This window comes from Sus scrofa, chromosome 8 (genome assembly GCF_054392235.1).
Source record: "Sus scrofa isolate SSC_HxYL_T2T_F1_AM1 chromosome 8, Sscrofa_HxYL_maternal_Yorkshire_Landrace_v2.0, whole genome shotgun sequence".
Lineage (NCBI taxonomy): Eukaryota > Metazoa > Chordata > Mammalia > Artiodactyla > Suidae > Sus > Sus scrofa.
Genome location: NC_139390.1, coordinates 84,166,386 through 84,192,771, shown reverse-complemented (window position 1 = coordinate 84,192,771; position 26,386 = coordinate 84,166,386). Strand labels below are relative to the sequence as shown.

Genomic DNA, 26,386 nt, shown 5'->3' with positions numbered 1-26,386 from the left:
AGATGCAACTCCCTACTTTGCTAGTTTACAGTATGATACATACAACTAGTTAAGTCATTTAACCTCCAAAATCCTGTTTCCTCATTTATAAAACAGAAATGAAAACACACTTTCCTCCCAGAGGCACTGTGTGGATGAAAATGTTATGAAAATCTAAAATACTGTCAAGCTTCTGTCTGATCACATGCCTAACTGCTTAGAATCAATTTAAAATTTATAGACACTAGTTCATTCTCTCTGTAAATCAAAAAAACTTGAATATAACAAAGATTTTAAATGGTCCTTCCCTCTCCAGAGTTTATAGTTGTCTACATTATTACATTATTAATTATGTACCGTAGTACCTTTTTTTTTTTTTTTTTTTTTTTGCTTTTTAGAGCTGCACCCATGCCATATGGAGGTTCCCAGGCTGGGCATCACATTGGAGCTACAGCTGCCAGTCTACACCACAGCTCATGGCAACACTGGATCCTTAACCCAATGAGCAAGGCCAGGGATCGAACCAGCAACCTCATGGTTTCTAGTCAGATTCGTTTCCGCTGCACCACGACAGGAACTCCCCACATTAGTATCTTAGTACTAGTATCTAACTTCCGGGCCTTAAGGCTATAATTATTTTTGTCTTCTATTCTGAGACCCTAACCATTCTCTTCTAAATAGGGAGAGAAGACACATATCTTGAGATCTTTGGTACTTTTATTTGGCTCTGGAATTATCCCTCCTACAACCGATAACCAGGCAAAGCTGAGGTGGGCTCTCATGGAGGCAGTTGTATGAGACAGGTTCCTTAGGAAATAAAAGTCAATAAAATGTCAGGACAGTCCAAAGGGTATCCAGAGAATGGGGAACCCAATGTGCAGCTGGAAAGAGTGGTATCTGAAAGAGGAAAAAGCCAATTTCTCTTAATTCAACTTTTATTTCAAGTTACATAAAAAATATAAATACTTCATTTAGTTCTTCACATAAATGATTTAATCATGATTCAAAATGATGGCATCACCATTTAGGAAGAGACAAGAAACAAGAAATATTTCCTAGTCCCCCATAAACCACTTATTATGTTAACTAATGTGCTTTGTACAATATTGCAGCATACTCACTGAATTAATTGCCACGGAGATAAAAATTATCACCTGACTTAAAATCATGGTTCTTATTATCAAATGATGTGAGCTACTTAGCTCTCATCCTTTTTTTTTTTTTGGTCTTTGGACGAAAGCTTTAAGTTAAATTAATCCTCAATTTAAATAATACTAATAATCCCATTCTTGATATTTAGAAGTATAACCTCCCCTTGGTTTTACAGGCCTCCTAATCTCATTCATTTTCATTATACCCATGATGCCCCCCTGGGCCAAGAGCCTCAATGACTATTTCACCATTGCCATGTTTTTAACAGCAACAACATTTGCTCAGCACTGAGGTAATGTGCATTGCCTAAGTTCAAAAGTTCTCAAAACTAGCCTTTGGTGGGAGCCAAGAAAGGAGGCTCAGCAGCCTGGGCCAGCCCCCAGCTCTGTCCTTAGGCTTTCAGAGTTTTTCTTAGTGAAGACTGAAGAGTCAAAACCTCTGGCGTTATTTCCTTATACTGCCTCTCTCAGACCAGGCTGTGAACTCCTTGGAGGTGGACACCCCTCACATTTCAGTGCTCCTTTACAGGTCCTGCTCAACACCTCCAACAATAAAGCTCCACTAAACATCTGCTGACTTAGGAAGGCAAAGAACAAATTACAACAGGTAGAGATTGAAGCAAAAAAGGGACAGTGAGAAGGCAGAACATATTGGTCAGCTAATTAGCTGGCTTATTTTCTCTTTTTTATCTTCTCTTGTCAGTCCTGCAGCAGTTCTAGAGGCCAAGGACTTCAGGCAGCCTTCTGCCCACGGCTCTCTGTGACCCAAGCTCAGGGACCTGCCCCAGACTGGCTCACTCTAGGCCGGGGGTGAGGAGGTGGACGGGAGCAGCCAAGGCAGGACCCTGACGTGGCAGACAAGGCAGAGGGTCTGAGAGCCCGGCCTCCACCCACACCAGGGGCCCTGTGCACCGAGTGAGCCCTGCCCTCCTCCGCCCACAGGCAGGAAACCCAGGCCCCCTGCTCTGCCTAGACAGCAGGGGGCGCCGCCGCCGTAGCCGCCCCCTTTAGTATCTGGTCAGGCCAGGGTGAGTACCAAAGGAGGGGAGAGGGTGGAGCTAGTCCTGCCCCTCTTCTCCGGCTGCCCCTGCTGGCCTCTTCCCAGGAGCCTGGGTCCACAAAGCAGGAAGTGCTGACTCTGAGACGGAAACATGGGCCCTGCAGGCTGGGTCTTCCTAGTGCAGCTTCTGCTGGGGGTCTCAGGTGAGCCCCAGGCCGGGTCTGACCGGGGTGTGAGCTGATCTCGGCGACAAGAAGCCATCCTGGGTGTCCCCCATGTCCCTCCTTTTCTGTCCCCAGGCACAGAAGAGGAGGAACCAAAGAATCTCGTGAAGTCAAGTAAGGCGCCCAGCCAGGGCCAGCAATTTGGGGTGGGAGGTGGAGAGAACGGGACGGGACACCAAGGGAACTGGTGCCAAAGAGGGGAGAGGAGAGGCACAATTTGGGGAGTGGGTGGAGAGGGGGCGGAGCAGGTCCCCCAGGCCACTCTCCTTTTTGTCGCAGTCTGTGGGCGTCCCGCCGTCTTATCTGGCATCGCCTCAGGCATGGAGGCCAACGTGGGGCAGTGGCCCTGGCAAGTCAGCATCCGCCAGGACCTGTTACACGTCTGTGCGGCCACCCTCATCTCAGAGCGCTGGGTGCTGACGACGGCAAGCTGCTTCCGGTGAGTGCTGGCCTTGCTTCGGGGAGACCCATAGCGGGGACGCGGGGGACTGGAGCTCCCGAGCTAAGGGCAGAGGAGTTCATCCTGCACAGCCCGAAGCAGCACGCTGTGCCCTAGAAGTGGGTCCAAATGCCCCCTGCCCTAGCTCTCAGGGCAGTGCAACTACTCTTAGACTGCAGGTCCTTCACATTTGACAGTCATCTTGACTGAAATGAGTCCCTAATTCTCTGCTCAAGGAGACATTCCCCAGAGAAGGCCCTCCCCTTAGAGCCCACCCACATCTTCAAACCACTCTGGATGCACAGTTCGCAGCCCCTTCACTCTCCCTAGATGGCCCCAGCCATTCCCATGGTTTAAAATGTCATATTTGGGGAGTTCCATAGTAGCTCAGTGGACGGCTAGGTGGCATATGGAGGTTCCCAGGCTAGGGGTCTAATTGGAGTTACAGCCACCGGGCCTACACCACAGCCATGGCAACCGCCAGATCCTTAACCCACTGAGCAAGGCCAGGGATCAAACCTGAAACCTCATAGTTCCTAGTCAGATTCGTTTACACTGTGCCACAAGGAAACTCCAACTACACTTTTACCACTACCAATATCCCCAAACATATTTCTTTTCTCTTCCCTTCTCACATCTCATCCAACAACAGAGCCAGTTGCTCAAGCCAGAAATACGAAGCCTCACTTTCCTTCGCCCTCTATATAGTCACTGCACACACCACTTCTTCAGTTTTACTTCCAAAATATACTTTGACTCTAGCATAACTGTCCTGGATCACTGCAGTTATAAAATAGGTTTTGCTACCTTCAAACACACAACAAAGTCATTTTTTAAAAGTCAGAGGCAAGATCATGTTATTCCTTCCTTCAAATCCACCATTCAATGCTCAAGCACCTAGAATAAAACCTACCAGCCATGAATTGCCAGATAACTGCTCATTTTCCCAACATCCTCCCATTCTACTCCAGGTTAATTTCAATTCCTAGAAGCTGCCAAGCTCTTTCTTACCCCCAATACCCTTGCGTACCCTGTTCTCTCTGGAATGCTTTTCCTTACAGCTCTTATGGCTGACTCCTACTTTGTGAGACTTGGTTGACAAGTTACCTCTTCAAATGACACCTTCCCTAATCAACAATTCATAGGCTCTTCCTTCATCTTTTACTTTCTATCTTAAAATCCTGTTTGCCTTTTATCGCAATTTAAAATAGTATACTTGTTTACTTGTGTCTTGTCTGTCCCCCTCCCTCCTTGCCTCCCTCCCTCTCTCACTCACTCACACACACACCCCTTAAGACCAAAAGCCCTACGAGGGCCAGATCATGTCTAAGATTCATTATAAATATTTTCAGGAGATGCTCAGCACCTATTGAAGGAACAAATACTTAGGAAGAGTTAAGAGTTAAAAATGCAACCTCCAGAGCTCTGGGCTCTGCTGTGCCACCCCATGACGGAGTCACAAGAAACCCACAGTACTTGCTCTGTTCCTCTTCTTTGCAGATCTAAGGATGCCAGCAAATACAATGTATTGGTTGGGTCACTTCAGGTCTCTGGGCACCAACACTCTAAAACGAAGACCATCCCTGTGCTCAGGGTTATTCTGCACCCTGGCTTGCAGGGTAACACCTGGGGCACCATCGCCGTGGCAGAACTGGCCCGCCCAATTTCTTTCAGCCCCGTGGTCCTGCCCATCTGCCTCCCGACATCTGCGGTCCAGCTGAAGAACTCAACCTCCTGCTGGACGACTGGATGGGGCAATTCTGGGATGTCCCAATGTGAGGATAACTAGGTTTTCTGAGCTCTCTTCCCTCCACTGGCATTCCCTCCCTGGCTCTATCCACCCCGCCTCTAGCACCAGACATGGTGTGCTCTCGGCAACTAACCTGAGGGACCACGGACTTCAATTCCCCTTGCCTCTGTCATAATCCTACAGTAATCTCTCCACTTGTTTTTATATGCTTTTGTTCTTGTCTCCTAAAACTACTAAGACCTTGAAAGTGAAAAGGACAGGGTAATGAACTCAGAGAGAAGCCAGTTCTCAGTTCTTCCACACTGGGTGGAGGGTGTGTGGTGAGGGGGACGGAGAAGCAGACATGAAGATGGACCCAGGAGAGCAACGCTGCACAGCAGGTCCTGAGTCAGACTGGGACAGGAGGACTTCATGTATCTAATCTGTGGAATAGAAAAATATATTCCAAAGCCCAACAATTTAATCCCATATCTTTCATTATTTTAGGTTTTCCTGAATCAAAAGATTCTTCTGTTATGTGTGGTATCTGGGTGGGCAGAAGCAACTGCCTTTGGTCTTGTTCAGATCCAGGGAACTCGACCTTTAGACTCTTTGCCAAACCAGAGATCAGAATGCTGTCTATGGTGGAGGCAGACTAACTGAAATCAGAGCTATCCCTGAAAAATCAAAGGCATGTAATCTGTATCCACAGCTGAAAGTTGCTTCCTAATTTTTAAGACAGCTTTAACTCTTTTTGACCTTACAGCTATGAAACCATCTTATACCCTGAAGGAACTAAAAGTGCCCCTCATTGATCTCCAGACCTGCAATAACTACTATCAGAAAGAAAGCCTGTTACATGGAGTCAAGCCCATCAGTGAAGACATGATCTGCTCCAGGCTCCCAGTGGGGCCAACAGATCAGTGTAGGGTAAGAACCTATTATTCTATTAAAAAAAAAAAAAAAAAAAAAAGAACCTATTATTCTCTAGGCACCTTTCAGAGTGCTGCTCTTCCCCAATGTGCTTCGTCCATGTCTCCTAGCTTCAGAGTCCCTGGGTGATCCCAGGGGTGTCTGGACAGGCCCTTAATCCCACAGCTCTTGGTTGAACTATTGGAGAGTCTTTCCCTTTACCCTGTGAATGGCTCAGCCATCTGTCTCTCTCCCCCAGGGCAGCAGAGGAGATCCCCTGACGTGCAAAGTGGAGGATTTCTGGGTCCTGGCAGGAGTGATGAGCAGGGAATCAAACTGCAGCAGAACCAATGAGCCTCAAGTATATACGAACATCAGTTTCTATAAGTCTTGGATTGAGAAGTCAGCCACCTCGCATGCTGACCTTTCTGCTACCCCCAGTCCAGATTTCTCTGGGCTCTTCCCTCTTAGGCTTCTGCCTCTCATTTTCCTCAGGCTACCTTAACCGGCTGGAGTCAGTATGGCCAGGGTAAAGTGGCAATTAAGAATGAGGGACAAAGGGGGATATTCTAGATGTTGAGGATTCTGAAGAGATACTTTGAAGATTCAGTGAGACATGCAGTTCTACTACATCTAGGCCTAGCTCCCAGGAAATGAATCTGCTTGTTGCCTTTTCTCTTGCAGGTCAACTTGTAAAGAGGATCCCTCATGTGAATAAAGTTTGGTTGATTCTAACTACTATTTCTCATATTCATTCTTTTGATGAAACTGGAGTTGGTGCCTGAGGAAATACAAAAGCAAAGAACTTTAGGCCTGAAAGGGATCTGGAAATCACTTGACCCAACAAATCCCTGACATTCTAAAGCAGCAGCAGCCATGGTCCAGAAAGGTTAATTTGCTTGACCTTGGCAAATTCAAGATGAAAACCATCCAATCTTGGACTAGACTGGGTTCTGACAAAAAATCAGGGACTTGGAAGATTAGAAGGTTTCATTGAAGCACACCAGACAAGAGGAGCCTATGGCAGTGTATTAGTTAGCTACTACTGTATAACAAATTACTCCAGGAAGTTCCCATGTGGCAAAGTGGGTTAAGGAACCAGTGTTGTCATGGCAGTGGCTCAAGTTGCTATGATAGCACAGGTTTGACCCCTGGCCAAGGAACTTCCACATGCCCTCCCCCCAAAAAAAACCCCAAACAAACAAATTACCTCAGGACACAACAGCTGAAAACAACAAACATTTGCTATCTCTCAGTGTCTGTGGGTCAGTAATCAGGGAGGGCTTAGCCAAGTAGTTCCAGCTCAGGGTCTTTCAAGAGGTTGCTGCTGTAAACTGCAGTCATCTCCAGGCTCAACCAGAAAGGATCTGCTTCAAGCTCACTCACACAGGCCTCTCTGCAGGGCTGTCTCAGGGCAGATGGCTTCATCCAGAGCAAGTTGTCAAAGAAAATGAGAGAGAGCACCCCAAATGGAAGCTATGGTCTCTTTATCAACAGATTATCAAAACTGCTGTCTCATTACCTCTGTTGTATTCTGTACTTTAGAAGTGAAATGATAAGGTGTGACTAGCAGGAGGCAAGACTCACTGGGGACATCTTAAAGGTTGCCTTCTACAGGTGGAATGTGGGAAGGATCTGGATGAAGGAGCTGGGAGTGTTTAGTAGTCACAGATTAAGCAGGGGCATGGGAGCAGAGGGTAGAGAGAGGTATTGGGGGAGGGAGAGAGTGCCTTCTGAGTCTCCTGTTCATCCCACCCTCCGAGAGTACCTCGTACTTGTGCTCAGAGGCCCACTGGGGTTAGAAAAGGTGTTTATTAGACAGCTCTCCAATCTGTAATATCCTAAGAACAGATCTCATATAAGAAACATATGGCTGCTTGATTCCCATCTCTTCCCTGCACTTATGGTACAAAGAGTAGTTAAGAACATGGGATAGGATGAGGCCAGCACTGAGTTAATTTATGGATTTCACGACATAGTGATTATAATAATATGGGATGCTCTGTATCACTTCACAAATAATAGTAAAAAGTAAATAGAAGGAGTTCTGACAAGATGGTGAAAGGAACAGCAGCAAAGTGAACATCTTTTGCTCAAATTTCATTAAATACCAATAAAATCACTGTTTGAAATGAAAATTTTCATTTAACTGCAAAGATAGAAGAATTACATAAAAATAAGTAAATTAAATCTGGGCCATTAAAAAGCTTCCCATTCCTAAAAGAAAATAGTAATAACTTTGAAAAAATTTATTCCCCAAATGCAAAAACTGTACAAAGCATAAGCAGGATTCAAAGAATGACTATAATTTATCCTCAAAGGAACACTGTTCATGTTAATACGATCCCGACAAAATTTTTCTTAAGATGACAACAATACAGAACTGCAAGGAAGGCATAATTGACACTGAGAAAATGCTTCTGTAAAAAAAAAAAAAAAAGATAAACCCATTAAACACATGAGATGCTAAATAAGTAAAAGAATGTGAGTGAAGATGAGATGGATCTAGATACTAAGTCATGAAATCCAACAAAGAGATAAAAGCAGGATTCAGAATCATAAAATAGTTAGAAGGTACCTTATAAGTTATTTGATACAACTCGGCTCAAGGCATAAATCTGCTCGCTTCACAGACTCAATGGATGGTCTTACACTTCTAATACAGCAGCAGTGGAAAACTAACTAATGAACTAACTAACTAACTTTTGGTAATGGGGGAATGGGAACTCTTCACTACACAGCACAGGTCTGTCCCATCACTTGCCACCAGAATCCTCTAAAACTGAAACTTAAGTAAAATGGTTTTCTATAGAAAGGACTCCACAAGTTTGAGTAAAGACATGCCTGATGTGTTGCAGGAATAAGCTAAACTTGGAGATTTGGGTATATCTCAAAGCAGCATGCGAGGAACGAGATCATACCTGAGAAAGGTTAAGGGTTATCTATAGCATTTGGCACTAACTGAAGAAAAACAGTATCAGGAAGAGGAATCCAAAAAAATAAAAGCCAGGTATCTATGTGTTCATCAGACCCCTGCTGTTCAGGGAGAGAGATTCTGAGTCTGATGAATGAAAACTTTGTATTTATTTAGAGAAATATGTTCTGTTATGGAGAAGTGCTCTTTCACCTTGTCTTTGCATATTTCATCCTGGTGAGTGAAATGCTTATGGGGATTAGCCACTTCCACTCCTTCTGACCCTAAAACTCTTCAAACCACCATCCACTTACTAATTTGGTTTCCCTACTCAATATCAAAAAGGTGTATCCTGGTTGGGGAAAATGAAAATCCCAGTGATAAAAATGAATACTCCTCATTGCAAATTAACATTCTGGCTCACATACAAGTCCCTTAAATATTAGTGAGTCAGTCTCTTGAATTTGATCTATTCTAAGTGCTCTGATAAGAATTTCATAAGTGAAAAAGCTAAGGGTCCAGAGCCTAGATTGAGATGGCTTGAGCCAAGGGGATTCTCTGGGTGTCATGAAATCTTTATCTCACCCCTTATTATGGCAGGAACTTGTATTTACTTTATGCCTTCTCTACATCAGTTACTATGTTGGGCACTTAAAAAACTATCTTATTTCTCCCAACAACTCAAGAAGGTATTACTTACTTCCACTATGATATCACATACACAAAACAAGTAAGGATCAGAAATGTTAAGTAACTTGCCCAAGATCACATAGCTAATATCTGATTAAACAGATTCATCTAACGACTGCCTAACTCAAAAGATTTGGTCCTTCCACTATACCAAATTACCCCCTTAACTGTTGGAAAGCTCTATTAAAGGTCTCCCTTACACAATGCCAAAATAACATCTGCCATTTGGTTTTAGTTATTTGTACCTCTTATTATAGTCCAGTCTCCATGTGGGTGCACACAGCTTTACTTTTGATTTTTTTTTTTTTTTTGGCTTTTTATGGCCGCACCCTTGGCATATTGGAAGTCCCCAGGCTAGGGTTAAATTGGAGCTACAGCTGCTGGCCTATGCCACAGTCATAGCAACGCAGGACCCAAGCCTCGTCTGCAACCTACACCACATTTTCATGGCAACGCCAGATCCCTGACCTACTTAGCAAGGCCAGAGATTGAGCATGCATCCTCATGTGTACTAGTGAGATTAGTTTCTGCTGTGTCACAACAGGAATTCCTACTTCTTCTGAATAATTATTTATTCAAAACAACCTTAGGAAGAGAAACTCCTGTCCCAGTCATCTTCTTGATCTTCTAACAGTGACTTGCCTAAGGTCATGCAGTCATTCCCATAAAAATGACAGAATAATACTGTGGGCTGAAAACCAAAGAAGATTTCTCCAATACAATGAAAGAGGTTGGAAAGCACACATAGGTTCCAACTCTTTCTTTATAATGGACATTTTCTTACAAAACTCAGTATCACTATTATATCTATCAAGATTAACAATAATTCCTTCATACCATAATACCCAATTATCAAATCTCCTTGATGGTATCAAAATGTCTTCTTAGATTTGTTAAATCAGGATCTAAACAGAGGCCACATACATTTATGACTCTTACATTTCTTTTCACCTGGAGGAGTTTCTCTCACTTTGTACCCTCGAACCATTGACTTATTACAGAAACCAAGTTAGTTTTATTTAATTTTTTTCATTCTTTGCCACCCCGAGGCATATGAAGCTTGTGGGCCAGGGATCAGATCTGAGCTGCCAAGGCTGGACCCCTAATCCACTGCACTGGGCCAGGGATGGAACCTGCATCCCAGCGCTCCCAAAACGCCACCAATCCCATTGTGCCACAGCAGGAGTTCCTAGGTTAGTTGTTTTGTAAAAGGTCCCATGTTCTGGATTTGACTGTTAACTTCCTTGTCTTGTAACTTAACTTACTCTTTTATCCCCTGTATACACTATAAGTGGAAGCAGTTTTAGAGACTCAGATTTCCTTTTGACAAGAATACTTCATTGGATATTCCTTCACATTACATCACACTAGATGGCTCAGGTCTGCCTTATCCCTCTCCTCATGATACCAAGATTGAACAGAGGGTTCAAATGGTAACAGTCTGTGCACTCCATCAACCTTTCCTCTAAAACTTTCAACTACTGGTAATCAGCCCCTAGATCAATGATCTCAGGAGGGAGGGCCTGTAAGCATTGCTTTCAAATTCTATCACTCTAACCCATAGGAATGTAGTAGCTGAAATTCTCCCCTCAGCAGCTAAGCCCATTTTGTCACTCTGAAGTTTGGACAGGAAAAGCAAGATGACTATTTAATTCCTTCCTTTTATCTAATTTTCATAAAAAGCTTGCCTTAATTTTTTTTTTTTTTTTTTTTTTTTTGTCCTGTTCTTAGGGCTGAACCTGAGGCATATGGAAGTTCCCAGGCTAGGGATCTAATTGGAGCTGTAGCTGCCAGCCTACACCAGAGCCATAGCAACACCAGATCTGAGCTGCGTCTGCAACCTACACCACAGCTCACGGCAACACCAGGTCTTTAACCCACTGAGCAAGACCAGGGATCGAACCCGCAACCTCGTGGTTCCTAGTCAGATTCATTTCCACTGCGCCATGAGGGGAACGCCATCTTAGTTATTTCTAATAAAGTTTATTTCCAACTAAATTGAAACCAAAACCAAAAATACATTTTCATAAAACATTTAAACAAAAGGGAAAAGAGATTCTGTGAATAATCCAAATAATATTTGAAAAATATTCAGTGACTTCAGACTTGGCTGGCGATATAAAAGCCTAGCCACCAAACCACCAGGGAGGTGCACCTGCCTAGGGATATAAAGTCTAAAGGTCTGGGACAACCACAGGACCCTCAAAGGGAAAGGAGTGTCCAGTCAAATTTTTGTTCCTCTGATAAATCAACAGAAAGACCTGGTGTCTAGACAACCTTTACTCTAGACATTACTTGAAGGCAAATCTCAAACTGAGGTCTGATATTTTTAGAAGCTATACTTTTTTTTTTTTTTTTTTTTTTGCTTTTTAGGGCCACACCTGCAGCATATGCAAGTTCCCAGGCTAAAGTTGAATTGGAGCTGCAGTTGCTGACCTACACCACAGCCACAGCAATGCCGGATCCTTAATCAACTGAGTGAGGCCAGAGATCAAACTCATGGATCCTAGTTGGGTTCGTTACTGCTGAGCCACGACGGGAACTCCTAAAGCTATACTTAAATGAGTGGACTAAACAGTTAAAATCGTCTGTGAATACAATAAATTAATTAGAATACCAGCTGTTATATGAATAAGAAAAACCAATTGTGATATAAACAAGAAATATTTGCTTTGATTAAATGGACAGAATAAAGTCGCAGGTTGCAATATTAATTTCAGAAAAAAATCAAGGTGAAAAATACTCAGTCACTGCATAATGATAAAAAGCACAGTGACTGATTAGATGCATGACCAGAATGAATGTATAAACCACATACACACAAAAATAGGATGCATAAAACAAGAACCATTAAAAATGCATGGAGGGGCTAAATTAAATAATACTAGTAGGAGGAGACGTTCACCCTGTCAGGTAGTCACGAATGAAGTCAGAAAACAGAAAGTAGGTAAACAATTCAGTGGTGGTCAGTAAACAAGTAGATGGAGTTTTGTTTTTTGTTTTTTGCCGCACCTGTGGCAGGCGAAAGTTCCCAGGCTAGGGCTTGAACCCATACTGCAGTTGCACCCTGTGCTACAGCTTCAGCAACACCAGATTCTTAACCTGCTGCACCACAAGACACTTCTGAAAAATTTTTTTTTTTTTTTAAAAAACATTCACATCTAAAATCTGGAAAAATGGGAGTTCCCGTCGTGGTGCAGTGGTTAACGAATCCGACTAGGAACCATGAGGTTGCAGGTTCGGTCCCTGCCCTTGCTCAGTGGGTTAACGACCCAGCGTTGCCGTGAGCTGTGGTGTAGGTCGCAGACGCGGCTCGGATCCTGCGTTGCTGTGGCTCTGGCGTAGGCTGGCAGCTACAGTTCCGATTAGACCCCTAGCCTGGGAACCTCCATATGCCGTGGGAGCGGCCCAAGAAATGGCAAAAAAAAAAAGACAAAAAATAAAATAAAATAAAAAATAAATAAAATCTGGATTGAAAGAGGTAAACATCTCACTGTACCAAGATACAGTACAGTCCCTGCTGCTTACCTGGTCCTGTTTCTTGTCATGCATGAGGGCACTCCCTGCAAAGAGACTTAGTCCATAGCCATAACCCTATGGACTAGTAAGAAAAGATAACCTCTTCAATTTCTCAGGAATTTGCACTGAAAATAAGGAAAAACTTGGGGAGTTCGCAGTGGGATAGAATGAAACAGCAGGCAATGAGGTCAGGCCATCCTGACAGCTGGGGACCAGAGTGAGATCCAAACTGCTGCTCTGAGCTCTCCAGCTGTCGTGCACCCAGAGCCCCTGCCAGCTCTGGTCTCCACTCTGGCCTCCAGTCTGCCCTAGGACAGCTCCAGATGTTCCTGTTACTTTGTTCTCCTCTCTGTTCCTCAAGTATCTCTATTAGTCTGTTAGGGTCGCCAGAAAAAAGCACCGCGGACTGGGAGGCTTAAACAACAGAAACTTATCTTCTCATAGATCTAGACGCCTGAGACCACGGTGTCAGAGGGTCGGTTCCTCCTGAGGGACGAGAGGGAAGGTCTGTTCCTCGACTTGGAGACGGCCATCTCCCTCTGCATGTGTCTGCTTCCCAATTTCTTCTTGAAGGACATAAGTCAAGCTGGATGAACCCTAATGACCTGGTGTTACCCTAACTTACCTAGAGACACCAGCTGTAAATCCGATCACACTGTAAGGTACTGGGAGTTAGGACTGCAGCATACAAATGTGGAGCTGGTGGGGCGGTGGGGGGCGGGGATGGGACATGTTTCAGGCTATAACAATAGCTTTAAACTAATCTCTCTCCATTTAAGCTAGTTTAAGGGAGTCTTTGTTACTTGCAGCTGAATAAGTCATATCAAAACAGCTATATTTTATGGTCTTCTACTCTTTTTTTTTTGGTTTTCTATTATTTTTAAAAATTATTCATGTGTTTCTTTCAAACTTTCCAATTTTAAGCTACAGAGAGCAATAATACGCTTTAACACTTCACTGAGTTCTGCCTCCACAGGCTTAGTACCCTATAAATGGTGGGTACAGAAGACATAAAAGGCACAGAGAAGAACTCTGCAGCAGATGCCAGGCTGCACCCCACCAGAACCTAGACCGAGGCTTTCAATTTCCTAGGAACCAGGAGTGCTGGCTGCTGACAGTTCAAAGCTAAGGCCAATTTCAAACACTGCCACCAGAGCCACCTCACCCAAGGTAACACCCCCTCCATGGAGGCACACAGTCAGTTAGGAGTCCAAGGGCCCAGCCTTCCAGTCTCAGTTCTGGGCATCTTGGAAGGGTCACCGCAGCTCCAGAGCAACCTGTGGGATTGGCTGAGGCCTCTGATGCAAATGCATTACATCAACTCTCCCTCAGCCCAATCCTGCCTCTATCCGTCCTTGAGGTGTTGATCCTAAGACATTCCCCAACAAATTTTTTGGACACAAATCTCTGTGTTAGAGTCTATTTCTCAGAAAATCTGACTTGCGGCCTGATGGAGATGAAAACGAAGAAATTAGCCAAGTTCTGAGTTGATTTCTTTTCCATTTCTTGCTTTTGAAGAGTCCTGCCCACCTTCCTGTTCCTTGCTAGAGACAGGGCTCTATTCCTTTCACTGCCCTCCAACCTGCCCTGGGCCGGCAGCTACTGCACCCACCCCTTCGCCCCTCCCAGAGGAGGAGGCAGAAGCCCTAGACTCCTTGCTCTGCCAGGACAGCAGGGGGCACCTCGAGCCTCAGCTCCTCCCCCTGGGTCCTGCAGCTGCACTTCTTAAGGCTGGTTCCTTCAGTGCCTGGCCAGGGTGAGGACAGAGAGGACAGGGGCAAAGCCAAGAAATCTGCTTAGGATAAGAAGCTGGTCCTGCCCCCTCTTCCCCAGTTGCTCCCCAGTTGGCCTCACCCTGGGAGCCTGAGTCCAGGAAGTGCTGACTCTGACAGAAACATGGGCCCTGCAGGCTGTGTCTTCCCACTGCTCCTTCTGCTGGGTGAGCCCCTGAGGTGGGGGGCGGGGGGGTGGGGTGCAGAGGTGTTTTTGGCTCAAGAAATTACCACATAGAGCAACAGGACAATTTCACTCACGGGATGTGACTTCTGAATAGTGTGCCCTGAAAAAGTCCTGAGAGGATCCTCTGGGCCAGGCTGCAAGCCTTCCAAGGACACTACTCAGGTTCATTTCTGCTGAGGCATAACGGGAACTCCTGGCATTATCATTTTAAATCAAGTGCTCCAGGAAGGTTTCACTAAAAAGAAGCTATTTGAGCAAAGACATAAAGGAGATGAATGATTTAGCTAAGAGGATCTAGGAGGAAGAGCATTTCAAGTGGAAGCAACTGGAAATCACTGATGTCAGGAAGAGGCTTGTTCACTTATTTCCCTGGTCCACAGTGATTTAAAAGCAGGGTAAGCTAAGAGTAGCAAAAAGATACCAGGTAACAAAAAAGAAAGATACACAAACACTGCAAAATGCTACTTCAGCTAAAGAAAACCCAACAAAAGTAAATAGATTATAACCTCAAAATCAATAATGTATGAAGGCATTAATGTATTTGCAACCTCACTTGATATTCCTGATGGCAACCATGGATCACCAATTACATTACAAGTCCAATTATATTCCATGTATGCTGCAAAGAAGGCAGGTAATGAGTTCACATTGTGGCTCAGTGGGTTAAGAACCCAACATAGTCTCCATGAGGACGTGGGTTCGATCCCTGGCCTTGTTCAGTGGGTTAAGGATTAGGCATTGCTGAAAACTGTAGGTCACAGATGTGGCTTGGATCCAGCATTGCTGTTGCTGTGGCAGTGGCCCCAGCTATAAGTCCAAAGTGACCCCTAGTCTAGGAACTTCCATATGCTTCTGGTGCAGCCATAAAAAGGAAAAAAAAAAAAAAAAAGAAGGCAAGCAGGCATGTAATTATCAAGATTCCCATTAATGAGTAGATATTTATAAAATTTTGGCCTTTAACACCAATCTGAGAAATTTAAGTATGTAGAAAGCCTCTCTGTTCAGTGAATCTAGATATAAGATGTATTGTTATATATTAATGATACCATGTATTTGCTTTAGGGTCTTGCCTATCCATTCCTTCCCAGAAGAAATCTCTGCACTCAGGTGAGTGGTTTCCACTTGGACCCAAGCATGCTGGGTTTGGAACTGGAATAGGATGGAGTATGGAGGCTAGGGAGGATGCAGGTCCTGGGAATGGATGGGAGTTTGGGGATGATGGGAAGATGGGATCACAAGAACAAGACAACCAGAGGTCCACACTGCTCTCTCTCCTCCTTCTCTAGTGTGTGGACGACCTGTGTACTCCAGCCGCATTGTGGGTGGTCAGGATGCTGCCGACAAGCGCTGGCCTTGGCAGGTCAGCCTGCACCTAGGTCAGACCCACATCTGTGGGGGTTCTCTCATCAGTGACAGGTGGATCCTGACAGCAGCGCACTGCCTACACATGTGAGTTCTAGCTGCTAGCCAGCACACAGGTTCTCAACAAATATCTGAATGAATTCATGAATGAACCAACAGACAAATGAAAGTGGCAAGATGAACAGGCAGAGGAAACCTAGGTCACTCTGGATTAGGGACAAGGCCCAGGGTTTTAAAAAAAATGATGAAAATAGTCCCCATATTAGAAACTTTTTTTTTTCTTTTTAGGGCTGCATCTGAAGCATATGGAAGTTCCCAGGCTAGGGGTTGAATCGGAGCTACAGCTGCCAACCTACACCACAGCCACTGCAACGCCAGATCCGAGCTGCATGTGTGACCTACAGCACAGCTCACGGCAACGCCAGACCCTTAACCCACTGATCGAGGTCAGGGATCAAACCCACATCCTCACAGACACTATGATGGGTCCTTAACCCATGGAGCCACAGTGAGAATTTCATAGAAATTTTCCTACTTTTCACCAAATGACTTCCTACACACCAGTCAGGGAATTCTGTCTTAAGCTGTTTTGGGTCACAAACACAACCTGTGAGAAAAACAAGGTATCATGTGGTGAGTAGCGATAGAGATACCCTCATAAAACTAATGTCTCCAGCCAACAGTAGTGAAGGAAGATGGGGCAGGCCCTCACTGAGCTAAGCCCTGAGACAACACTGCAGCCCAGCTTGAGCACATCCTGGTCAGAGGCACCCAGATTCCTGACCCACAGAAATGGTGAAATGTTTGCTGTTTTAAGTCTTTAGGCTGTGTGGTAACTTGTTATGCCACAACAGATGACATATATAACAAAATGAAAATGACAGGACTTTTCAATAACAGACTGAAATAAAAAAAAAAAGACTAATAACTTCAAAATGTGGAGAGAATTGCAACTTAGAATTCTATCCATATTTACAAACTATCAATCAAGTGTGGGATAGAAATAAGACATGTTCAAATATACAAAGCAGCAAAAATATTACCTCTCATGCATGTCTTTCTCAAGAAGGCATGGGAGAATGTGTTTCACCAAAATAAAGAGGAGAAAACAGGAAAATGTGGGATCCAGAAAAAGAGACTGTGACACAGAAGAGAACCCCTGAGAAAATCATAAAGAAAAGTTCCAGGATTGAAGTTAGAAGGCAGAAACCTAAAAATTAAAAAAAAAATTTTTTTAAAGGATACCATTGACAGACTGTCTACCAGATACCAACATATGGAGAGAGTCACACTTCTGGCAGACAGTCTGAGGAACAAATGATCAGTTAGTGGTAGGTACATAGAAAACTAAAAAAACTTAAGTGACCAGACATAGTTCCCAGTGCTACACAGCAGGAGCTCATTGCTAATCCATTCCAAAGGCAATAGTTTGCATCTATTAACCCCAAGCTCCCAATCCATCCCACTCCCTCCCCCTCCCCCTTAACAACCACAAGTCTATGATGGAGCATGATAATGTGAGAAAAAGGAATATGTACATGTATGTACAATAGAAAAAAATTGTATTGGGGAAATAACAATTAAAAAAAAAAAAAAGAAATTGCCACAAACTGGGTGGCTTAAAACACACACACACACACACACCCAAAAAAAAAGAAAGAAAACTAAAAAAACAAAGAAGTGAGACCACATTATTAATTACAGAAGCAAATAGTATTGCAAGAGGAGTTCCTGTCATGGCGCAGCAGAAAATAATCCAACTAGGAACCATCAGGACCCAGGTTTGATCCCTGGCCTCGCTCAGTGGGTTAAGGATCTGACGTTGCCATGAGCTGTGGTATAGGTTGCAGATGCGGCTTGGATCCTGCATTGCTATGGCTCTGGAGTAGGCCAGCAGCTGTAGCTCTGATTTGACCCCTAGTCTGGGAACCTCCATATGCCACAGGTGTGGCCCTAAAAAAAGCAAAAAATAAATAAATATAAGTATTACAAGAAATCTGATTGAAGTACCCAATATGGCCCAGTAGTGAATAATGATTTTAGTCATAAGAACGTGTACGTGTGTGTGTGTGTGTGTGTGTGTGTGTGTGTGTGTGTGTGTCTTTTTAGGGCCACACCCAAGGCACATGGAAGTTCCCAGGCTAGGGGTCGAATCGGAGCTGTAGCTGCTAGCCTACATCACAGCCACAGCAATGTCAAATGCGAGCCAGCTGCGTCTTTGAGCTACACAGAGAACTCACTGCAAGGCCAAATCCTTAACCCACTGAGCAAGGCCAGGGATCAAACCCATGTCCTCATGGATACTAGTCGGGTTCATTAACTGCTGAGCCATTTGATGGGAACTCTAGAACATACATATTAAATACTGATCTAACAAAAAGTAATACTAGGTTAGGAGGATGACGAAAAAGGAAGTGGGGGTTAGTAGTGATTGTTGGATCAGCCCTCACCTTCGACAGCAGGAACACAATATTCTAAAACTGAAAGATATAAAATATTATGGCAATATACAGGGTTTCTTGAAAATACTAGGAAAAATGCTGAGAAAGAGCTAAGAGTTGAAAGAAATTGCCTTCGGATAAGTGTGAATTGAGGATAATAGGGCAGAGAACTTCTATTATCAACCCACTTGACATTTTAAATTACACACACACACACACACACACACACACACACTCACGTAAATTTTGGTGGTTATATTTTCCATAGTTTTTTATTCAGAAATAAAAGTCTAGTGCTCAGAAATCAAAAATGAAAATAAAGCAATGACTATTAAGCATTTAGGTGATGGCTGAAACCATGGAGAATAGGAGAGGTGAATAAGAGACCTAGGGAAGGAGTTCCTGAGGTGGTGCAACAGGACCGGTGGGTGACCAGTAGTGTCTTGGGAGTGCTGGGACACAGGTTTGATCGTTGGTCGGGGACAGAGTGTGCCCCACATCTGATCCTGGTCCAGGAAGTCCGTATGCCCAGGGTGGCCAAAAGAGAGAGAGAGAGAACCAGGGAACTCTGGCAATAAACATATAAAGGAGACCACAGAAACAGCAGATAGCAAAAGAAAGAGTGGTCAGGGAGGGCGGGATGGGCAGGAAGGAGAAAAGGAGACAAACCAACTCTATGCCAAGTTAGGAGCAGCTTGGTTAACTCCAAGTCTGTTACTCTCCTTTCTTGCTTAAAGACTGAGTGGTACACGAGCAGCTTGTTTTGCCCCAGCTGAAGCATCAAAGCATGCTTCACTTTGACTCTATGCTTTCTCTTCTCTTCAGGACCTGGATTCCTTTCCTATACACTGTGTGGCTGGGATCAAACAATCTAGCCTCAAGTGAAGGTGTGAAGTATCACGTGTTTCGAGTTGTCATCCACCCCAAATACCACGACACCATTGGAGACATTGCCTTGTTGAGGCTCTTCTCCAGAGTCACATACACTTCTTCCATCAGGCCCATCTGCCTGCCTAATATCAAACAGCAGCTGACAATTCCAGACTCTTGCTGGGTGACTGGATGGGGGAAATTGAAACATGAAGGTGAGAATGGGTAGAGAAAACAGGTTGTTTCATACATCACCTTCTTGTACCTGCTCCAGAATATTCATATTCTAGACATATCATTACTATGGCAAATATTTTCAATAAAATCAAATCAACCTATTGATACTATCTATAAATCTTCAAATAAAATGTTTGCTTATTTATGTTTATTTACTCTTATATCCTGCCTAGAGCCTAGCTATAGCTATAAGAGCATATACTAATAATTTAAACACACAATTACTTCTCTGAAACAGAGGTTAACACACTTGATTTAAAATTGGAAAGAGTGTAGTGTGGTTTTTGTTTTAGGGAGTCTTGTTTTGTTTTTTTTGGCCACACTCGTGGTATATGGAAGTTCCTGGGCCAGGGATCAAATCCGAGATGCAGCTTCAATGCTGCATCCTTAACCTGCTGTACCACAGCAGGAAGTCCAGAGTCTAATTTTTTTTTAAATCCTTTTTTTTTCCTTTTTTTGGCCACACCGAGGCATGTGGAATTCCTGGGCCAGGGCTAAATGCCACGGCTACAGCAACACTGGATTCTTTTTTTTTTTTTTTTTTTTTTCCCACTGTACAGCAAGGGGGTCAGGTTATCCTTACATGTATACATTACAATTACAGTTTTTCCCCCACCCTTTCTTCTGTTGCAACATGAGTATCTAGACAAAGTTCTCAATGCTATTCAGCAGGATCTCCTTGTAAATCTATTCTAAGTTGTGTCTGATAAGCGCAAGCTCCCGATCCCTCCCACTCCCTCCCCCTCCCATCAGGCAGCCACAAGTCTCTTCTCCAAGTCCATGATTTTCTTTTCTGAGGAGATGTTCATTTGTGCTGGATATTAGATTCCAGTTATAAGGGATATCACATGGTATTTGTCTTTGTCTTTCTGGCTCATTTCACTCAGTATGAGAGTCTCTAGTTCCATCCATGTTGCTGCAAATGGCATTATGTCATTCTTTTTTATGGCTGAGTAGTATTCCATTGTGTATATATACCACCTCTTCCGAATCCAATCCTCTGTCGATGGACATTTGGGTTGTTTCCATGTCTTGGCTATTGTGAATAGTGCTGCAATGAACATGCGGGTGCATGTGTCTCTTTTAAGTAGAGTTTTGTCTGGATAGATGCCCAAGAGTGGGATTGTGGGGTCATATGGAAGTTCTATGTATAGATTTCTAAGGTATCTCCAAACTGCTCTCCATAGTGGCTGTACCAGTTGATATTCCCACCAACAGTGCAGGAGGGTTCCCTTTTCTCCACAGCCCCTCCAGCACTTGTTATTTGTGGACTTATTAATGATGGCCATTCTGACTGGTGTGAGGTGGTATCTCATGGTAGTTTTTATTTGCATTTCTCTTATAATCAGCGATGTTGAGCATTTTTTCATGTGTTTGTTGGCCATCTGTATATCTTCAACACTGGATTCTTTAAACCACTGTGCCAAGCTAGGGATCAAATCTGCATCCTAGCACTGTAGAGACACCCGATCCTGGTGCAACCCAGCGCAGGAACTCCTTAATCTCTGTCTTTTTTTATTTTTGCTTTTTAGGGCCGTATGCATGGCATATGGAGGTTCCCAGGTTAGGGGTCTAAGCGGAGCTGTAGCTGCCGGCCTACACCAGAGCCACAGCAACGCCAGATCCGAGCTGCATCCGCAACCTACACCACAGCTCATGGCAACACCAGATCCTCAACCCACTGAGTGAGGCCAGGGATTGAATCTGCAACCTCATGTTTCCTAGTCGGATTCGTTTCTGCTGTACCGTGACAGAAACTCCTTAATCTCTTTTTAAAGTGTTGTGTCAACCCCTTCCTGGAATGGAGTAAAGACAAGACAGGAAATGATCTGGGAGCAGATAAAATGAGAAAGCTTTAGAATATTTTAGAATATATCTTCATTCAATCAAAATGTATCATAATTTCTAATTTAGAACATTAGGGATGTCCCACACAGTACATTAGAAAAACTCCAAACATGAATTTTGAATTATTGATTGTTTTAGATAAAGTGTACTGAAAAAAACTCCTCTTCCATTAGGATGATTGGAAAGTGACTGTATTCTGCTTTTGGATTCCCCTTCAGAAATCTCTGCATACTGTTGACTGAATATTGTCCCTGTACCTTTCCGGGTTGCTTTTCCTTTCATTCCTATTTATCTCTGCAGGTTCTAAGTACCCTACCAGACTCCAGGAAGCAGAAATATCCATCATTGAACACCTGGCTTGTGAAAAAATCTACAATCCAGTTGGTATCCTATTGCCACAAACAAAGTGGGTCATCCAGGAAAGCATGATTTGTGCTGCTGACCCTGCTAAAAAGAAGGATACTTGCCAGGTTAGAGTTTGCTCTTGAATTTTTTTTTTTAATTTAACATGAGATCTTAATTGGATCCAGGTTTTCCCATCTGTAAACATTAGTGAACTGGGAATCAGGAGACAAATGTTCTGACAATAATTGTGGAGTTAATCTGGATAAATCACTTAATGAATCTAATCTCTTCGACTATTGATCTAGAGCAATGTTAACCACTGGTGTTTGCATTTTCACGATCCCCTATGTTTCTATAAATATATGAAGAGGTTAATGTAGAATTGGCAGCTTTTAAATTTTTTCAAGAAACATTTCATTGTACACTTAAAAGATGTCATTTCTTTGTCTCCACTTAAAAACCGTCTGATGAAAAATCAGCAATTGTTTGTGTCTTCCTCCATTGAATGTGATGTGTCGTTTTTCTCTGGCTGCTTTCAATATATTTGCCTTCATATTTGATTGTTGGAAAATTTGAATGGGAGGTGCTAGGTGTGCTTTTATCTGTCTTTATCCTATTTAGGATTCACTGAGTTTTTTTTTTTTTTTAATGTACTCTTTAATGTTTCATCAAAACTTGGAAATTTTCCATTCATGATTTCTTCAAATATTATTCTGCCTCATTTCTCTCCTTTCCTCTTCTGGTTGAAATAGGAAATTTAAAGTTACACCTTTTTTTTTTTTTTTTTTTTTTGTCTTTTTGCTATTTCTTGGGCCGTCCCTGCGGCATATGGAGGTTCCCAGGCTAGTGGTCAAATCGGAGCCATAGCCACCGGCCTACGCCAGAGCCACAGCAACGCAGGATCCAAGCCGCATCTGCGACCTACACCACAGCTCATGGCAACGCCGGATCCTTAACCCACTGAGCAAGGGCAGGGACCGAACCCGCAACCTCATGGTTCCTAGTCGGATTCGTTAACCACTGCGCCACGACGGGAACTCCAAGTTACACTTTTTTTTGATAGTTTCATACACGTCTCTGATACTTTATATTTTATTTTTACCTTTCTCCATTTTTTAAATTGGATACTTAAAGTTAATCTGTTTTCAAAAATCATTGTGTCTCTTTTCTGCCGTCTGGATTTTACTGTTAAGATCATCTAGGGAAATTTTACCTCAGATATTTTATTTTTTTGTTCTATAATGACCATTTGGTTTTTACCCCCCCACATACACACATACACACACACACACACATTTTACTGTATCTCTGCCAAATTTTCTTATTTGCATATTCATTATTTACAAATCAAACAATGAGACAACTTCACACCCGCTAGGATAGCTATAATCAAGATAGATAATAAATAAGAGTTGGCAAGGGGAGTTCCCGTCGTGGCGCAGTGGTTACCAAATCCGACTAGGAACCATGAGGTTGTGGGTTCAATCCCTGGCCTTGCTCAGTGGGTTAAGGATCCGGCATTGCTGTGAGCTGTGGTGTAGGTCGCAGACGTGGCTCGGATCCTGCGTTGCTGTGGCTCTGGAGTAGGCTGGTGGCTACAGCTCTGATTAGAGCCCTAGCCTGGGAACCTGCATATGCCATAGGAGCGGCCCTAGAAAAGGCAAAAAGACCAAAAAAAAAAAAAAAAAAAAAAAGAGCTGGCAAGGGATGTGGAGAAATTGGAAACTTCATACACCTAGTGAGAATGTAAAATGGTACAGCCACTCTGGAAAACCTCAAAAGCTGAAATATAGACTTATTATATGATCCAGGAATTCCACTCCTAAGTACACACCCAAGAGAAATGAAAACAGATCCGTATAAAAATGTGTACATGAATACTCACTGCGTCGTTATTTATAATAGCCAAAAAGTGATAATACCCAAAGGCCTATCAACTGATGACTAAACAAAAAGTGATATATCAATATAATGAAATATATTCAGCCATGAAAAGAAATGGGAATGGAGCACTTACACATGTGATAACATGGATGAACCTTCAAAAGAATATGCTAAGTAAAGAAGCTAGACATAAAAAGGTTTTATGTTTCATAATTTCATTTCTACAAAATGGCCATAATATGCAAATCCACAGAGGCAGAAGGTAGATAACTGGTTGGCCTAGGGCTGGAAGGAGTGGGAGGAAATGAGAGTGACTGCTAAAGGGCATGGGGTTTCCTTTGGCGGTGATAAAAATGGGTTGTGGTGAGGGTTGAACAACACCGTAAATATATTAAAAACTGCTGACTTCTACACTTCAAATGGGTGAATTGTATAGTATGTGAATTATACCTCAATAAAACTGTTACCAAAAACCCAGCAATACTGGCACACCACCAACTACTATCACTGCCATGTTATATAAGACAGGATTATTTTAACACTAAAAAAAGGCAGTAAGAAACAAAGAAAGGAAAAACAAGGACAGTTCATTCAACTGAATGAATTTAACTTTAGTGAAAAACTCATCGTGTTTCTTTTTAATCATAAATGAGTATTTTGAAACTACTGATACATTTAGCTAAGCTCTCTGCCAATTTCAGATTCTATGATTCTAAATGTCTGTGTCTCCCCCAGTGCAGAAGGAAGTTGGGCTTTCTCCATGGCCCCATTCTAAGGAAGGCTCCGCCTCTGTGGCTACACTCCTCTTCACGGGCCCTATTCACCATGCTCCTGACCTTTATCTTTTATCTCTTCTGTAGGGTGATTCTGGAGGGCCCCTGGCATGTCATATTGATGGTGTATGGATCCAGATAGGAGTGTCAAGCTGGGGGATAGAGTGTGCTGATCTTTTTCCTGGAGTCTACACTAATGTGACCTACTACCAAAAATGGATTATCACCATTATCTCAAGAGCTGAGGTCTTGCGTGCCAACAATCTGGACTTATCTGACTTCGTGTTCCTTATTATACTGCTTTCTCTGGCTCTCCTGGGACCCTCCTGTGCCTCTGGGCGCCATCTCTTACCAGGAGAGTAGGTGGTATGGTGGGCTGGGAAGGGAATGCATGGAGAATAAGCCCTAGGGGCGGAGAACTTACACCTAACGTCACAGGAAACTCTGGATGAGTTCAGTAAGATAATTAGAAATGATTTTATTTTTGAGGTTCTTGATTCTAGAAGTAGGTTTTACTGGTTGGAATGTAAACAGCTGAGAAATAAGGATGCCACTTTTGTGCATGGCATTCTTTGTCCCAGACTATGCCTCTTGCAAGGCAGGAAGGATGCCTTTTATGATAAATAATGGACACAAATTAAATGATGACAGAAACAGGCAAGAAAAAAAGTATCTGTGAAGGCAAAAAGGAAGGTCCTCAAGAAAGTACATTAAGGGTTTACTTCGTGCCCATGGGCTGCATCATGGGCTTCTTACCTGGTCTGTATTTCTCGACTTCCTCCACTATCTTAAGGTTCTCCTCTGCAGCTAGGTGTCAGGTAAGAAATCCATGTATGCAGTTCGGCTCTGTACATTTCTGAAATTTTTGCTTTTCTGAAGTACCAGTGTCGCTACCACCAAAAATGGATTAATGTAATAATCTCAAGAGGGGAGGCCTTGGGCTTCAATAATCTGGACCTGTCCATGTTGTTTAATGTCACTTCTATAATAAAGTACTTTAAATGTTTATAAAGAAAGATTATTTTCCTGTCTTAACGAACATGCTTCCTTTTGTTAAACAATCACACGACCTATACTATTTCCCTTTTCTGCCTAGGCTTCCAGGAGCTGAGAGCTAAGTGTTTATACTTGACTTCAGTCATTATCTGGTATAATTCTACTCATAACTTTTTTTATTTCAATCATCCTTCATTTCTCATTTGAATGAATGTAAGTTTTGTTGCATCTGTGGCTTTTATGTAAGTCAACTTTCAAAAACAATTTCTGGGGATAAATAGATGCATTTAACATGAAGTGAGGATAGGTCTGGAAGGTTAAAATCCTTGCTAACTCAACCTTACCTCTCATCGTGAATGCCACAACAGCATCCCAACTGCCATTCCCATGTCCTTTCTGTCACTTACACCTGTCCTCAACTGCATTTGTTCTCCACAGAATTCAGACTAGAGTTTTTAAAATAAGGAATTTTAAAATGCGGAGTTCCCATTGTGGTGCAGCAGAAACGAATCCAACTAGGAACCATGAAGTTGCAGGTTTGATCCTGGGCCTCAGTGAGTTAAGGATCTGGCGTTGCCGTGAGCCATGGTATAGGTCACAGATGCAGCTCGGATCCTGTGTTGCTGTGGCTGTGGTATAGGCTGGCAGCTGTAGCTCCAATCCCACCCCTAGCCTGGGAACCTCCATATGCCACAGGTGCAGCCCTAAAAAGCAAAAAAAAAAAAAAAATGGGAATTTTAAAATGTCTTTCTCCCCCCTTCCTTTGTTTGTGTACTTCAAAGGCATCCTGATGCCCAAAGAATATGGACCAAAGTCCTAAGAGAACCTACAAGGCTCTGCTGGGTCTGACCCGAGGGTGCCACTTCAGCCTCACAGCATGTGCCCTCTACACTCCACTTCTTCCAAGCCCCTCCTAAGCACTGGGCGTTGTATCTGCTATTTCCTCCTTCCTGCTACCTTCACTGTGCCTTCAGATCTCAGTTCACTCTTCACTTTCTCAAGGAAGTTGTTCCCAGAGCTCCTGATGAGAACAAGTGCTCTCTCTATATATTTGCAGGGCACTACAGGGCCTTCCTTGATAGGAAGAAACTCAGCTGTAATTTAACATTCGTTT

The 26,386-nt window shown here is 43.3% G+C and overlaps 4 protein-coding genes across 19 annotated transcripts in view; 2 read left to right on the top strand and 2 right to left on the bottom strand.

The window, feature by feature from the left end:
• GATB (glutamyl-tRNA amidotransferase subunit B) overlaps positions 1 to 26,386 on the bottom strand; it is a 685,553-nt gene that overhangs the window by 165,109 nt on the left and 494,058 nt on the right. The window lies entirely within an intron of this gene.
• SH3D19 (SH3 domain containing 19) overlaps positions 1 to 26,386 on the bottom strand; it is a 186,994-nt gene that overhangs the window by 135,576 nt on the left and 25,032 nt on the right. The window lies entirely within an intron of this gene.
• Positions 2,133 to 6,173, top strand: LOC102163040 (serine protease 48). The gene is made up of 6 exons (XM_021100635.2): positions 2,133 to 2,333; positions 2,430 to 2,468; positions 2,634 to 2,793; positions 4,294 to 4,568; positions 5,289 to 5,452; positions 5,694 to 6,173. The coding sequence occupies exons 1-6, from the start codon at positions 2,282 to 2,284 to the stop codon at positions 5,937 to 5,939; spliced, it is 936 nt and encodes a 311-aa protein (XP_020956294.2). The 5' UTR covers positions 2,133 to 2,281; the 3' UTR covers positions 5,940 to 6,173.
• On the top strand, positions 14,300 to 25,292 carry PRSS48 (serine protease 48). Its single transcript, XM_084972709.1, has 6 exons — positions 14,300 to 14,496; positions 15,579 to 15,623; positions 15,803 to 15,965; positions 19,145 to 19,404; positions 21,575 to 21,744; positions 24,364 to 25,292. Exons 1-6 carry the CDS (start codon positions 14,454 to 14,456, stop codon positions 24,637 to 24,639), a joined length of 957 nt encoding a protein of 318 aa, XP_084828835.1. The 5' UTR covers positions 14,300 to 14,453; the 3' UTR covers positions 24,640 to 25,292.